This window comes from Manacus candei, unplaced genomic scaffold (genome assembly GCF_025592945.1).
Source record: "Manacus candei isolate 608988 ecotype Guabito, Panama unplaced genomic scaffold, ASM2559294v1 h1tg000060l, whole genome shotgun sequence".
Lineage (NCBI taxonomy): Eukaryota > Metazoa > Chordata > Aves > Passeriformes > Pipridae > Manacus > Manacus candei.
Window position 1 is genome coordinate 932595 of NW_026138108.1, and position 17218 is coordinate 949812.

Consider the following 17218-nt stretch of genomic DNA (forward strand, 5'->3'; position numbering starts at 1 on the left):
AGTGGGCAGGGCTTGGGAAGTTTCTCCTCATCAGTTGGTTTAACCCAGTTTTATCAGTATTGTTCTTAGCATTCTTCCTGATAAAGAGTTATTTTTTTCACTTACATCAGGGCATATTTGGTCTCTCTCTCAGTATTGGAGAAACCAGGGGTATTGAATCTGAGGGAGGAGACTTATGTCCAACATCCCTGCCCCTTCCAAATTGTCTCAAAGTGAGACAACCCACAACAGCTCAGACAATTTCACTACCCTATCAAAAGAAATCAAAGACCTAGAAAGTTTGTTCTGCTTGCAAAAGAGAAAGGAAAGGTAAAGGTTAGAGTCACTCTGTACCTGTAATAAATTACAGGTTTGTGTAGAGGCCCAGAAACCACATAGGCTACATAATACCTATGTATTATGTACATAGATACATAATGAAGAGTTATGTACCTATAACTCTTCATTGAAGAGTTTTACTTGTCTTTAGAGCAGAGGTGAAGTTAGAACAGGAAAACTTTTTGTGAGAGTTGCAGGTACAATAATCGCCCGGAAACAGTAATTAAATCCTCACAGCCCGAGGCCTTGAAACTTAGACTGAAGAAAACATGGCAGAGTGGTGCACAATAGGGCAAACTGAATTGTCAAGCCATGGAAATCCTCTTTGAAGCCTCTAACAAGGAAATAAATGAAAATAAATAAAGACTGTGTGATATCTTCTAAAGTCAGAGTTCTTTCCAGCTGGGAGAAGTTTTGCTTGCATAAAGTTATCTGTGGTGCTTCATTATTTCCCTCTTTGAAAAAAAACACATTGACTTTACATAAAAAGAGTGATCTTTTCAAATTTGCCTAAGAGCACAGAACCTACTAAAAGTCGACCTTACTTGTGCATCTATCTGAACAGATGCTTTGGGAAAAAAAATCCACTTCATAGCTTTTGGCTTTCTTGTTGGGCCATAGCCATAGCATACTTCAGAGAAACACATTCCTTTCTCACTGTGAAAAGGGCAGAGGTGCACAGCACCCTCTTCATTTCCCTGGCTCTTTCACTGCGTAGTAAAAGTAGAAGAGAAAAGGGTATAGCAAAGAAAAGAAAGAAAAAGGAAAAAGCTAAAGAAGCCCCTCCTAACTACCAAGAGAAGACAGAATATGTTGTAATCACAATTGCAGAGGCAACTGCCATAAGAGTAATATAGTGGTTTTGGAGAGGCAGTCCTGTAGCCCCTGGAAATGAAGGAATTGAAAAAGTCTGATTAATTTTTTTCCCTCCCCTCTCTTCAATGAACTCCCAGAACCAAAAATTGCAGCAAAGAACGCAGCAGAGAACTCCACCCTGTTGCACATGGACAAAGACTTGTGGCTGAAAAGCATCTAAGACACAGGGGAGATTTTTCTCTAAAGCACCACTCACAGATCTCACAACAGCGAGGAATACTTCCAGACAACTGCTGTCAGCAGCCTGCAATCAACCCAGCTGCAAAGGCTTCCTCTCCCTCCTCCCCTTTATCATGTGAGTGGACAACAGTTCCTGCTCTGCACGCCAACCTCTGCAATGCCGTGTTTGCTGCTATGTGCTGTGCTTGGCAGGGGGCTGGGCAAAGGGTTGCCCCCAGTTTGCACTCCAGAAATGGACTATTCACCCGGTTCTTGTGGAAACTTCCTCCTCTAGCAGATGTTTAATGCAGTAACTTCTTTCAAGACCAATCCCCCCACCTCCGACTGCAAGGGCTTGGTTCCGGTGTCCAAGGGGAGTCCTGCAGCCAACACACGCACCTTATGTCAAAAGCATCAGGACACTGCTCCCACCTAGCAAACCACAGGCAGGGAACTGCTAGCAGCATCAGAGAAACTCGTGACACACTGTAAATCAAGGCCATAAAATATAGGCAGTACAAATCGTATGGTAAAATAGGCAGAAAGGAAATTCCTGCTCTAACAGCTTTAGCACAACCGGAGTAGAAACTGACTCCTTTTCTCACCTGATTGTGAATTGCAGACACCTCTAAACTTATATTAAATCTCTGTTGAAATTACCATCAAGAAACACACAATTGCTATGAATACTAACAGCTGGCAATGTTGTTGTAGAGGGCCTCTGTCTGGCAATCGTATTGGAGAGATGTGCTCCATAGATGGAACACAAAGGAATGTATACCCAGTCTTCTCAGGGAGATGTATGATTTCTCCTGCATATGGGTTTTGAAGGTTCTTTTGTATTTCAAGCCTAGATGATCTTCTACCCCTCCAGGGTGACACTAGAACAATGTTTGAGTAGCAGAGATTTACCAGAATAGGGCAATAAAGCTTTGTAGTGTTTTAACTGTAGGTAGAAAAGTGAAATCTTGGTATGGCTTAATGCACAGTTCCTCTTATTTGATACCTCCAGAAAAGCCAAAAACCAACACATAAAGAAAGAGCATGATACAAACACTGAAGACAGAAAGAAGCCAGAAAGAACAAACAACAGAAACAAGTGAGGAAAAGCCCCCAGCAGCTTACGGGAAAGAAGGCAAATAAAAAAAAAAGAAAAAGGGGAAAGAATAAAAAAAGAGGGGGAAGTACAAATTTCTTTACTTGAAAAGATTTTACAACAAGGTAAAGTAGAGAATATGGTGAGGGTGAAATGATAATTGAAAGAGCACAGAAACAGGAGAAACAGGTTCAGTATGTTTCCTCTACTCTGTATTTACACCAGACTTTCTGGAAAGATTGACCATATTTCTGATGTACAGATAAGAAAGACTCAGACCAAAAGCATTCCTGTACCTTCCTGGGAAATTCATTATTTGAAGGTTAACTCATTGCACAGTGTTTTTCCATGTTGCTTGGTTTCCACCTCAGATGGGCCATATAGCTTGCAAAGGCATCTGTTGTGACATCTCTCCAAAATGCAGGCTCACAATATCACGTCTGCACGTTTCCTCAGGCACCTCCAGCCAGCACTCCTTCACATACAGAGTCTTGAATTACATCCACCTTGGCCAGGAAGGTACTCTCAATATTTTCTTGCAATTATCAGTCATGCCTAGAATTTAATCTCATATGGCTGCCAACTAATCATCAGCTCTCTGGGATTTACATATCAAGGGGTGGAAAAGGTAGTCTGGAAAACAAGGGAGAGACCAGAAGCAGCTTCTGCAAACACTGAGTGATTCAATCACACTTGTGCTGTGTGATCAATGAAAAAAGCAAGAATTTGGGCTTAGGAATGAAAACCTTGGCAGATAATTAATCATAAAACTGATCATGTGTGCACATGAACAGCCAGTTACCACCATCTCAGTCTTAATTATATTAGCTGGCTCCCACACAATAGCAATTGACAACACTATGGCCAAGTGACCCTTTCATAAAATGAAATTGAAAATTTAAAAAAAAAAAAAGAGGAGCATGGGTTATGCCCCTACTTACAATGTCCATCCCCTATTTGCATGCCAAGCTCTGCTCACTGCCACCGGGTCTCATTTTTTATCACAACAGTTGCTTTCCTCCTCTCATACATGCTGTAGCCATGTAGTCACCATGCTGTCTGAGCCCATCTCTGAAGAACCTCCCTATCTAACCTATCACCAATACACTTGTTCCAATCTGGTCAGACAAATTTGGCTTTAACAGTAAGTAAAAACAAGATAAAAAAATCAGCCTGAAATTTGTTCACTTTTGAATGGAACATATGGTCTTCTCATCCACCTTTTCCTGGTTGATCACAGTCATCCAGTTACCAAGCAAGGATATAACTTCCTTCACAGCACTGTTTTCCTGAAGTCACATGCTTTTTGTTTTTTAATTCTAGAGTGTGAAAAAAGAAAATTAAATTTGACAGTCACTTACTGTAAGGACACTCTCTTTCCCATACAATATTCCTACAACTATGGGTTCTCACAAGTATCAGTGCAAACCACTTTGCAGAGCTTCCATTTAATTGCACATAATGTTCCCTTCCTGTCAAACCAAGACCAAGTCACCTCCTTGCAAAACAGTCAGCAAGGCTCCAGCCACCATGGACTTCAAAGTGTGAACTGACACAACAGTTCAAGTTTTGGTTCAGAAAACCTCTGAGCTCTAGAACTTGTGCTGCAGAAGGGCAGTCCTAAGTCTTTTCCTATAAGGGTAAATCATGAGCACCATTTGCCATGGAAAAATCTGCCTCAAAAAGTCTAAAAGCATTTTCCCCACAGCCATCAAAATCAAGGCTGGTGTTTGCTTGCTATTCAGCATGTAGGAGGCAGAGGGAAATGATGATCTAAGAAAAAACAGTTGAACAAATGGAACAAGTTAGGTTTTAATTCCCATAGGTTTTAGTGCAGCGTAACACATTTCCTAACCTCTTAACAAAAACACCAGATCCTCAAAATTACTTCCACTTAAGAACTAGTTGGTAATCTCTGCATTTACTGTAGTGCAATAACACTTAAAATAAATGAAGCCTTGAAAGCTGCTTCTTTGAAACTTCAGAGGATGTAATTCAGCACCAATGACCTGATCCCACAGTGACTAGCTGGTTCACTTCAGGTGACAGATAATATTCAGAAATGATTCATTACATTTATTTTCTTCAAATGACTTTATAATCTTACATAAAGCTTTCAAAAGTTAAAAGTTTGGTATTTTTCATATGTAAAATAGAGATCAGGCATACAACCCAAAATGCCCAAGGTCATTTACTAGGCCAGTGGCCGTGAGCATCAGGCAGCTCCACCTCTGTGCTCAGGGCCTGTCAGTGGGCACTCCCAGTGTCCCCGTCCCCACCTTCAGCCATGTTAGTGGAAACAGTACTTACCCAGTAGGGCATAGGTACAAACAGGACTTCTGCACCCAATGCTTCCCACTCAGCAGGTTGTGACCTCCCTTAACAGCCCAGACCCACCTGGAGATCTGAACTGAAATGGAATAGAGATGCTAAATGCACTTTATGGCACCACACCCTCCACACTCCTCCCCCTGCTTGTTTTCCGGGTTTTACTGTTTGCATAGACTCTATATTACAAATAAACATAAAATTAATTATTCATCTTTTAATTCCCATTGCATGTTGATGTTTATGTAATTGAAAACCACATAATTGCTTTATGTTTTTAGCATCCCTCATAAATATGGATTTTTAACATAATCCTTTACAGCAAATTAGCACCAAAAATCTGGTAATGTGAGATGGGAGCATAAGTTACTTTGGCAAGCTCAGGGAACAGCACACAGACTAAAGACGGGTGTGATGTCTCTCCTCACTTCACAATTTTCAGCAGGCAGAAGAAAATCCACTGCAGTACCCATCTTTTCCAGAAAGTCTGATCAGACTCTGGGACACGAGTTTTCATGCAAGAGCAGCAAAGAAGGAAAAGCTAGAATTCAACAGCCTCATCCTTCACACATCTACAGGTACTGAAATGCTTGGCTGAGGATGAATCTCGGCTTAATCTAAAGCCTGGCAAGAAACTTTCTTTTTTGTAATAACCCACTTTCTTATCAAGTTTCATTTGCTAGTTTTAGATTAGGCACTGTGAAATACCATTCTCTGGAACTTTGGCTGGCAACTTGCTTGGGTTTTAAAAATCACCCTGAAGTAATTTATGCTCCACAGTGAATACAGCACATATATGGTATACCAACATAAGTGCGATCTACAATAAACAAATACCTTTAGCTTCAGCTGCAGAAAGTTGACCTGGCTGGGACCAGCATTTGGAAGGAGTGGGCAGGAAGATATAGTAAGGTCTGGTAGATACACTTTATATTAATACCACCTCAGTTGTGAGGTATCCCCCACAATTCAGTTTTCCATACCCTTATTTGTCCTATGGGATGATATAGAATCCTATTTTCCGTAAGACAGAGTGAAATTGTAGCTATGCTAGCACAGTGAAATAAAACCAGAATTACTCTAAGCAAGGATTTCTCAAAATAACAGACACAAACTGCTGAGGCCTATTGAGGTCCTGTACTCCTGGAATCACCTACGTTTCTGAAGGCAATTCTGCATTTCTAGCTGCTCTCCTTCCTACAAACCAAGTGCATCGCACCAGCACAGATTCTAGCCACAGGGACATCTGGCTGACCTGGAGTTGCTGCATTTATTCTCGTTGAGCAAATGTCAGTAAAACTTTTCAGGTGAGCTCAGAAGCCCTGCTCTAGGGGACTGTCTACACTGAAAACATGCCGCTTTAGGTCAGTCACTGCTACATCTGAACAAAGACACTTTTACACCTAGTGACGCTGGCTTTGCTCATGGCTTTACATTTGGGTAAGAACACTCATACAACCTTTGACAGAGCTCACATATAACAAATTATTCCCAGATATAACTGAAGTTGTGAAAAGATACAGATTTTAACCATGTGCAAAACTAGTTTTGGCTGGGGACAGTTGCAGCCTGACATTTTAGGAGCCACATCTTCCAACTCTACTGTTGGCAGCTGCAGGAGCAAAAAACCACCAGAAAACAAATAAAAAACCTACCCCAAAGTCTGACACATGCGTTGCTGGGATCTGTTTTTCCCATGCACATGGGTCTGAGCAGCAAAACTGGTCTTCTAGTAAATTCCACTGCTGCACAAAAGACCCAGACTGACTCCTAAAGAGAAAGAAAGGGACATTGGTGCTCTCTGCCCAAGTCCCAGTGCAAGCTGGTGAACGCAGCCACCTTCCTCAATAGTCCATCTTGGGAAATCATTTCTAACTAGGGGTTACTGACACAACAATGTCAGACCAAGATTTGCAAAGGCACTGAAGCATAAATTAACCTCAGACTTTTTGCTGCTCCAGTTAATGCACACAGGTCTCAAAGTTAGATCTAGGCTAAAGCAGTATCACTTACCTAAGATTAATGTCAATAATCAGGCTAAACAACAAGGTTTGCCATTTGACTGAAACTGCAGGGTTGATGGGGCCAGACCTGGTGGGAGAGTCATACAGACCAGCTTCCAGCCGGGCTTGAAAGTAGAATTACAGGTTGCAGCAGGCTAGTCTGATAAATGAGGGCTAGAACTCCCAACAGAAGAGACAGCCAAGCTAACTCCCACTCTGCTAGCAAGAGCGGCTCTTCAGTACTTAATGAAGGAAATAATATGGCTCTTCCCTGACGTGTTTGTTATGACAACTACCATTTTCCAACAAAAAAAAGGTTGTCTCAGTACTAAAACTATACTAACAGAAGTTAAAGTTTCATTTTAAATGCTATAATAATTTTCTACAATAACTGTAGAAAATGCACTTGGTCACCTTACCTGGAGCTGATTTTGTTTTACAGCAAGTCAAAGATTAACATCTGGGTCTTTTATTTGGATTCTCTCCATTGACACCAGAGAGACTGAGGGCTGACACCTACAGTCCAGCAACAGAAGCCTTCTGCACAATTAAATCACACTGACATCCATGAAAAGTTAATGCAATTCAGCAGCCAGGATGTGTCTGACATGCCAATACATACAGTGTACTTCAAACACCTACATGGCAACATAAACTTTTGGAATATGTATCTGAAAGTAACTGATTTTCACTAATGACAACTCAAGAGATAACTTAATGAGCCTCAAGATCAATGGGAAAAAAGAATGTCCTTTATCTTATACTTGTCTTCCTCTAGCATGACATTTTATCACCTGTTTTTGAAGTTTTGAAGCACAGGCAATGAAACTGGATATTCAAGTCATCACCCCTTTCTGGAACTGTTAATTAGGCATAAATGTCACAAAGTGAAGGTAAAAATATCTGGACACAATTGCTAAGAGCTCATATTTCATCTCTGCACAGGTGAGAAAATGCCATGCCTTTACAGGCTCAATTCCCAGCTCTTCTGATCAGCCACTGGCTGAAAGAAAAGTACCTGATACATAGTTACTCCCTGCACCTACTGTTTTTGTAATTAGCCTGAGAATTGCAATTTCATTCCCAGCAACAACAACAAAATTTAAAAATCATGGTATTACAGTAAGAATCCAATGAGGTGCTGCAGTCAGACCAGCACTTCCATCATGAGAGTGAGTTGTGCCTTGAGGGAAGGCTACCATCAGCATCCTGAAGTATGTCTGTGTACAGAACAGGCTTAACAGAAGGTGCAGGCAAGACATTAAGTGCCCCGTCCTTACTATCTCCAAAGAACTGCTTTCAGGTCAAGGCAATTGTTGCTAGATCCTATTTTTCTTCCTTTTTATCCCTGATAAAGCTGTTGGCAAACATAGCGACTCCCAGTGGCAATACCTCATCTAAGATTTGACGTAGGTCTTAAAATTGATTTTTACAGTAGCCAAGTCATCACCTGCTGGTAATTTGGAGCTTCAAACCATCAAAGGTGGGCTGAGTAGGAGATCAGGTGAAGAGTATGGACACCTCCCAGATCTACAAATACCCTTTTAAGTAAGTTTGTTGTCCACTGAAGACCTGAAGTCATTGCTTGTCTATTGCCACATTATACTGTTCTAAATAGAACAGCTGCTCTCCAAACAGGGGTAGCGTAACATTTTGGCAGCATGTCTTTTATTATTCTGCCAAAGTGTCTGCAGGAGCAACATGCTGGTCTAAAAGAAGACTATTCCTCAGGTATATATGCCTGTTCTGCAACAAAACCTTGTCATATTCACAAGCTCGGGGAGCTGAGAGATGTCACAACTCAAATCCACTTGTACCAGCTGGCTGGAACTCTCCCTGATATTCCCTGATATCTATTTTAAACTGCTTTAATTCCAAAGCCTCCATGCAGAGTGAAGTAAGAGTTCCTCTCTCAGTCTCACTCAGAACTTACCATGCTTCTGAATGAGTCTGGGCCCGTGTCCAATAATGCCTGGGTTATCATCTGCTGTTCCTATCCAGTGATGAACAATCCATTTCACAAACGATGGACTGGCCTGGGGGGGCAGCACAGACAGCAGAGTCCACGTGCTGTCGAAATCAATGCACAGGTTGACTTACCAGTCACTTGAATTACCAGTACCAACAACACAAACATCTGCCTCCTGTAGCTCACCTTGCCTATTAGTCTCCATGCAGACGGATCCATTTTTTTCTTGACAAGTACTCTCTCAAATAAATAATCTTATGAGGAGAGAAAAAAGGAAAGAAGAGGAAGCCTGGATTCAGGGACTAGAGGAACACAGGAATGAAAGAATTTACCGCAGACAAAAACATTTCCATCTAGCTAGTGTTATAAAAATGGGATATTAGAGAGCTAAATATGCTCAGGCAAAACCTTCAGTTAACAAAACATTCAGTGACATTCTATTTGCATCCTTAAGTTTCTGCTTCTATCCAGTCTGCCTCCGAGTATTAAATTCCTGCTGCAGGCTGAATCTGGGCTAAGATTATGCACAATAATTATGAGTCAAGCTTCAGTGTACAAGCTGAGTCAATAATGAGCCAAAGAGAGACTCAATAAAAGGAAACGTACGCTGCCAGGATCACACTACAAAGCTTTGGGATGTTTAAGTGATACCACAGCATTTGGGAATTTCAGAATTTTAATTTACCACGTCCAAAGGGCTAGTCAGAAGATCATTATGGAGTCAGATGTTCTGGGAGCTATTTTTGTTTCAAAATTTAGGTTTTGTGGTATTTCACTGAAATTTAGAGTACGTCTGTTCCACTTGGCTGTCCATTCTAAAATCCAATATGCATTGCAACACCATCATGCAAACGGTAGCAATGGCCATAGTGCTTACCTCTACAGTCAGTATGCTTCCAACTTTTTCTATACCTTAATCCACAGAAATTACCATTACGGAATTAATATTATCACCTAAAAATTAATTTTAGTAAGTTAACATTTTGAAGGGTTTTCCACTTATTTGACACAGGGTCAGAATTTTTTTTTCATATGCTGACAATTTTTATACCAGCAATTTATATATACTACAGAGAAAAGGGCAGAGACTTTTAAACTCTGTATGCTTCTAAACCTGTTTTAGAATACTGGGGTATACCAAAATCCTAATGCAAATTCAATGAAAAGATATGCAAAAAATAAAAGAAGGAGGTACCCACATGTGCAACAGTGGACCTTATCAAATACACTGTAGAAACATATGGCAAGAATTAACTTCTGAACACTTCTAAAGCATTTAGTTTATAACCTGACTGCAACAGTACTGTTTACAAACAACTGCAGAGCTAGAATTTCAGAAACACTACTGAAGTCAAGAGCCTCTCTCTCCAGCAGCTGTCAGAGTGAATACAGACTAGCAGCAATAAAACTCCCTTTCCTAGGCAACAGGGTTAAAGCTAGTGAAGGTATTAAGCAAACTTAGACGGAAAGAAAAGAAGGGCCACAAAAGGAAAACAAGTTTGAATCAAAATATCCAGTGCGCTTTTGTTGGTGTTAAAGCCTTCTAAATTCTAAGTACAAAATGGAGGAGAAACTAATGAAAGAAGCACTATGAGGACACATTTAGATAAAACTCCACAACTGAGAGAATAAATTAAATACAGTCCTAGAGTTGAACAAATTTACACAGTTGTTGGAAAATATTAAGAAGGAGAAATTCCTTTCCAATTGAGTGGATGCCTGTCACAGAACAGGAAATCCCCCCAACAACAAGCAGGCCCGCGGAGTACACCCAGAGCAGATGCTATGAATGATTAGCACTGTCCGCTAATTCGAGGCATATGGAAAGATCTTAGAGTGGTAAGAGAAAGAAGTGTGTGGGGGAGAGGAACTTTCATCATCATCATGGCCAGTCTTCGCGAGCAAAGATTTGGGAAAGGTCATTACCCTTTGAGCCTGCGCAGTGGATTTTTTAGGTGAGACACAGTGTGTGCTGAACTGAGCCCACCCTTTAATCCTGAGGTTCATCTGCCGGGGCCGAGCGAGCTTGGACGGTGGCAGCGAGGTCCTCAGGATGTAGATTTGTTTAGAGTGACCTTCTCTTAGATGGATGGCCTTACAGGGCTGACGAGCTCCATCCGCCCGGAGGAGTTCCCTGACCGGGAATCGAACCTGGGTCACGGCCATGAGAACGCCACATCCTAACCACTAGACCACCAGGGGTCCTCGGGAGAGGAACTTTACTGAATTAAGATCCATTAAGTACAGACCAGGAGCAGAAATTTCCAGTCACTGCTGGTGTTAAAACTGGAATAACGCCCTAGAAAGAGTAATTCATATATTCGACTCATGGATAATCCAAGCAATTATATCCTCCATCCAATCCCAAAAACTCAAGCACATGCTTTGATGAATACACCACATTCCAGACAAAGGGAAGTATTTGGCCATACTACTTCAATGCTGGAAAACTGAGATGACCAAAGTTTAGCTGGGGTAGGATTAAAGGAACAGCCCTGAAGTTTATCATGGCAGTGACAAGAGCTACAAATAATTTCTGTCAGGAATTAAGAGCAGAATTCTTTGACTTGCTGCTAAATTGTCACTGTTTAATCTGGCACTTTCTCCATGACATACAAACCTTTGTAAGACATGCAACACTCAGTCACAAGCGGTAAGGAGAAAGGAGGGCAGGAACACATCCTGCAAAATTTGATCTTCCTCTCATTTTCACAACTAAATCTTGGGGACTCTGTCTCCCTCCTCTCAAATGAGTCTGCTAGCACTTATGACTGAAATTAATGCTTATAAATGCAGTTCTTCATGCTCATCCCAAACTGCAGCATGCTAGTAAAGCTATTATTCACCAAGAATGGCACGTTTTTAAGTGTTCCATGTCAAAGCCGGGTCAGTATGTTTTTCAATAGGAGGTCACATTCCTGTTTTCCTAGCCCGCAGAGTGACCCTTCTTGATTGAAAGGATCTTTATGCATGGAGGAGTATCTGACACAAACCAAACTGATATGCTACTGGAGCTTTCCAGTAATGACAGCAGGATAAAGGACACCTTTGAAGTTCATGGAAGAGTAGGAAGAGGTGGTAATTTAAAAAGCTTGTCAGTATACCCAAGAGCAGAAGGAGAGCAAAGCATCAATTAATAATTAACACTTCTATTTCCCATGTTATCACAGTATCTCAAACCAGTTTGCAAACATTGATTAAGTTTAATGACGTGCCCCTGAAGCAGACAAGCATGGATGAAGCTCTGCTCCTACCAGCCAGGATGGCACTCCGGGAGCATTTTGTTTAGCTGATCTATGCCCTCTTTTCCCCATCTGTTAAATGGTGATAATGACAGTATCATACAGTGGTTCAGAAGCTTAGTGACTTCTAAATCAACACATTTATAGATAGAAAAATAGCACACAAGGGCAGTCTCACATGTCAGACTACACTCAATTACACTGATAAAGCTACCACATTTGACGTGATAACATAGCCAGTGGGAAGAAAACCCTCTATCTTCATTTTATAACACATTATAGATTTGCTTTGCTCTGTCCCCAAGTACCCAGAGCACTTGAGTTCTACTTAATGACCAGGATTCTTGGGTACTATGTTAACACTGTAATTACAGTAATTAGATCTGCTCTAGAAAGAATTGTGAGAAATTAAAGACTGTCCACAGTAGCCTCTAACTCCCAATTAACACAAAGTAGTTGGTGTGTTTGGAAGCCAGGACAGACATACCCATAGCTGAAAACTCCAGAAGGAACTGTCATTTAAATTGGGATGGGAAGTTGAACAGTTGAACACTGTTTAATCATTGCTTTGAAAGACAGGTATGCAAGCATCATCCACTTCCAGATGGTGAAACTGCAATTCAGGGAGGCTCTGAGCTGCCAAAGGGCAAAACCAATCACATCCCACAACCAGCATTACACTTTGGGAACTCCTCATTCCCAACCTCATACTCAGACTTCTTTTTTTCTTTAAATAAAAGAGCCCCCAATCCATGGATGCTCTTGTCTTAATAAGAAAGAGTTCTTTCTTCCTTGTTTGGGTCTCTTTCATATATAATCAGAATTACTCTGCTTAACCCTCTTTCTATTCTGACATTTCCAGGAGGACCAAATATAGAGACAAGAGTAAGTACTTCATGAAATACAGCTCTCTTCTTCTCCTGTGCCTCACAGTCACTTTCAAAAGCAGATTGTCATGACAACAAATAACCTGGAGACAATCCAGCCAATTAATCTGCAAAGGAAGCAGTCATCCCAATCTTGGAAAACAGCACTGCTGCTTTAAGCTTCAGAAGCTAAAAAAGAAAGAAAGAAAAAGAAACCCAACACAAAAATCTTACCACCCACATTAATCTTATTATGCTGCCTTAGACCTGTAGTGAAGAACAATTTGTCCCTCGGCACGTGCTAGTCCCTCATCAGCCCTTTCCTCCTCCCTACAGACAGAGAGTAGGGGCAGGCCAGACCCCCTCTCTGAGGCTCTGATCCAAGGCCAGTTCCCAGGCTGTGATGTAGCTCAGCACACAGATGCCTTACCAGGATGACCCCTTCAGCCCTTCCATGTGGAGCCACAGGAAAGAGCTCACAGGTTAGGCGGAGGAATGACACAGAAAAGATTGTCACACACCATTGCTATAAACCTTGTTTTGTTGGCATTGCTGTTGCATGTCTTCCCTCTTCCTCTGTGAGTTGTCAAGAATATTTATCACCATGTTAAGCTCAGGATTGTTTTCTTTTCCACAAAAGACTAAATGATCAGTGCAGCTATATATTAAAGTCATTCTCTTTCAATTTCTCTCATTACTTCTTCCTTCATACCCTGCTCTATCTCCTCTTCACATGCTCTGCTTTCTTTAGGCAGAAGCATATCACACCTCCCCTGATGATATCCAGCACTAGATATAGACTTTAGCATAGGTCAAAAAAGAAAAAAAAATAAATCAAAGACTGTGTTTTGAGATTCTCACAAGATTCAATACAAAACAAGTTTCAAACAAAAATTTTCTTCCGCCTTCATCCTTTACTCTAAATACAGAAACAAGGAAGGGTAGGAATAAATGCTTTCACTGAAGACTTGTCCTGCAGTGAAACATGCCTTCCAAAAAGTAACTGAGCAGTGAGGATCTAAAGTTTTAAGACTACACAAGATTTACTCATCTGGTAAATAGACAGATTCACTTTCAACTGTACTTTTACTATCAATCCTCCTGGGTCCAATCCATCCCGCAGAAGTTACTAAATGGATTCCCAGCAACTTCAGTGAGCACTGGATCACAGATTACAAGCACTTCCTGCAAAAATGTGTTTTTACTAATCTGAAAAAGATACCAGTCTTCTGAGCACTGGAAATGAAATGTATGCATGCACACACACACACACTCTACACACTTCATTATTTGCAGAATGAGGAAACCGCAGCTCCAGCCAACTCAGAGCAAGCCAACAGAATCGTATTTTCTGCTGAGCCTGTTCCGCATTAATTTGAGTTGGAATACCATTGCAGAATAGAATAAAAACTCTGTGCCTACCTTGAGGGCTTTCGCAGCTTTCTTCATCACTGTTGTCTTGGCAGTTATTTTGACTGTCACACACGAAGCTTTTATCAATGCAAAGACCATTTTTACAGTGGAATCGGGCAGTAGAGCAAAGCAAGGGATTTGCTGCTGCAAAAAGAGAAAGTGAGATCTTTCATTAGAAATTCTCTTACCCAGGCAGTTAAATAGCCCACAAGCAATCAATGACAACAGGTCACAACTCAACAGCTGGTCAATCTGCTGAATATGTGAGAGTAACTTGGCAATCAAACAACCTTCCCTCTAAACAGGGAAAGCTGAAACTTCTAATTCGTGCAAGATTCATTACAATTAGCAGAGATTTACTCCAACCACAGTTGTGATAAGCCTTCTGTTCATTTTCATGAGAGCCCCGATCATGATCACTCTTCCACATTTGCTCACACTGAAGACATATGGACTTGAACTGCCTACCATAAACACCTCCTGTTGATTCCTTCTTCAACAAACTCAGTTTAGTTTAATTTTCTTATTATCAGACAATGATCCTGGCTGAGAACTGCCAGGCAGTGGTTTATTTACCTTGCTTCTGTTTTTTTCCTCCTTCCCCATTCTCCTCGCTATTTTGAATTGATACAATGGCACTGCTGAGATCTCTCAACTTCTCCTTGTTTGAATTTCAACTCCTTTTTAAGGGTAATATGCACATTACAGTAGCACCCAGAAAATCCTTTCACATAAGACCCACTGTTGCACAGAGAGCAAAATCAGAATAGTATTTAAGCAGACTCATTTAGGTAGAGCAGTCTTCTCACCCATGCCAAACCCAAGCAGTAAGATGCTCTAAGATGCTACACCTATTTTCATCTAAAGCTTCAAGCAGTGCAGTTTTCAACACTTCTAGCAGATTACATCACAGCTTCAATGCATCTCACTGTCAAGGAGGTTTTCTTGATACATATTTCTCTTTTCTCATTTCAACCCTCTACTCTTAGCTATAGCCCAGCACATATAACTACACGTTCCCTCCTTGAACAGCGTTTGCACCCTTCATATAAATCATATATAGCCTTAATCTCCAGCACAGTCATTGCTTAGTCAAGATATGCATAACTTAGCCATTTTTAATATCTATTCATAAACCAACCTCTCTCCCTTAATCATTGTTGGCACTCTTCTCTGACTCCCAACAGTTTTTGGTAATGAGGTGACAAACTGAATGCAACTTTCCAATTGAAAACCTTAAAAAAGCTGTTTAGACACCCTGTCTGCTTCAAACTGCTTCTCTGCCACAATAACAAAGGGTATTTCAGTTTCCAAATACTAACTGGTTTCCTATTTTTTATTCTTTAAAGTAAGAGCTGGATTTAAAGAGTCTTTAAAAAAATATAAAACTTTAAAGTCTTCTCTACATATAACCTGCAGTATATGTAACAAACACTCCCAATTTCTCCAGCTTCCCAAAAGTATGTTTATCGTGAATGTGCTAAAGCTCCTTTGCTTTAAAACTGCTGCACACTTGCACCCCATTGATTTTCGAGGTCACCTTAGGGCCTACATTGTTGTTCCTCTTCATAAGCAGTGACTGACATTCAGACATGCTAGAAAATACCAAGAGTGTGCTTAAATGGCATAAGAAACGGGGAGATCGGCAGCGTTGGAGCTACACACTACAAGCTCACGGGAGATTGTTTCATTCATAACAAACTTCAGGAGCTTGTGCACCTCCAGCTGAGACCTGCTGCTTGTCAGTCCACCACCTCAAGGGTACTCAAAGCACTTTTGTCAAAACTTTTTTCTAGTCCATTTGTTTAAGCATAACCCAGAGGAATTTCCTGAGCCTTCAATCTTCCTCTAGCTTCACTTGCTCTGCAGAAGTGCTATATCACTGCCACAGTCTTCCCAGGGCTCAAACCAGACTCTCTAAGCCAACAACAGATGGCACCTTAAGAGATATTCATGCTGTGGGGGAAAGCACATGAACAAGAAAGGCAAGAAGCAAACAGTGATAGATTACTGTAAAGATCGCCCCTTTTGTTATCTTTGAAAGCTGGTGTCTGTTGTCCTCCTCCTGACCTTTAAATGTTATTAAAAAGAAATACTCAGCAAGCTCCAACAAGATAGCGAGCAAGTATTTTCCTGCAAGCTTTTACCTAGAGACCCATGCTTTTACCAGCTCTTGATAATAACAACAGAGCTGCTGGCTTGAACATAACTTTTCCTTACTGCTGTGATATATCCCTGCTAGACTTACAGACACAAAAGGATCTACACAGCCACATGCACAGAGTTTAGCCCAAGTCAAGCAGTACTTCAGATGAACTCTGTGCTGCAACTTCCCTGCAAGTTGCTGAACAGCAGCTCAGTCTGAGATTAGCTTAGCTGGTTGGAGCATGGTGTTAATAACACCAAGGTTGTGGGTTCAATCCCCATATGGGCCATTCACATAAGAGCTGGACTTGATGATCTTTGTGAGTCCCTTTCAACTCAGAATATTCTGTGAAGTTAGCACATTGGCAGGTATGCCTACCTCCAAAAACCTCCTTCTTTCAAGAACCTGTTTCTCAAAATATGCCATTATTTGCTTTTTTGTTGTTTGAGAACATGTATAAACAGAGACACCTAAACGTACTGATTAACAAATACATCATATTCTTCAGTGACAAGAAACAGGCAAATAAAAATGGAACAATTCAAAGTGATACTTAATGTTTGCCCAATTTGAGTTACATTTGAGTACAGGGAACATGTTCAAAGCAAACATGAAGCTTAAAACTCATTCAAAAGTCACAAATTCATTTCAAAGTCACAAAGAGGCTTGAAGTATCATACAGGCATTGTATGCAAAGCAAGAGTGAGCTGGACCTTAAAAAAAAAAAAAACCAAAAACGGCCTGATATAAAGTGAAAATACAAGAATTATGTGGGTTGTAAACGACAGGGAGAATATTTGAC

The 17218-nt window shown here is 40.9% G+C and overlaps 1 protein-coding gene across 4 annotated transcripts in view; it reads right to left on the reverse strand.

Moving 5' to 3' along the window:
- Positions 1–17218, reverse strand: part of LDLRAD3 (low density lipoprotein receptor class A domain containing 3) — a 117215-nt gene that overhangs the window by 46697 nt on the left and 53300 nt on the right. For 3 of the 4 annotated variants that reach the window (XM_051804147.1, XM_051804145.1, XM_051804144.1), the window contains exon 4: positions 14280–14414. In XM_051804147.1, the coding sequence (XP_051660107.1) occupies positions 14280–14414 (135 nt within the window). The remainder of the gene's footprint in view (positions 1–14279; positions 14415–17218) is intronic. The other variant, XM_051804146.1, reaches the window with a different exon arrangement.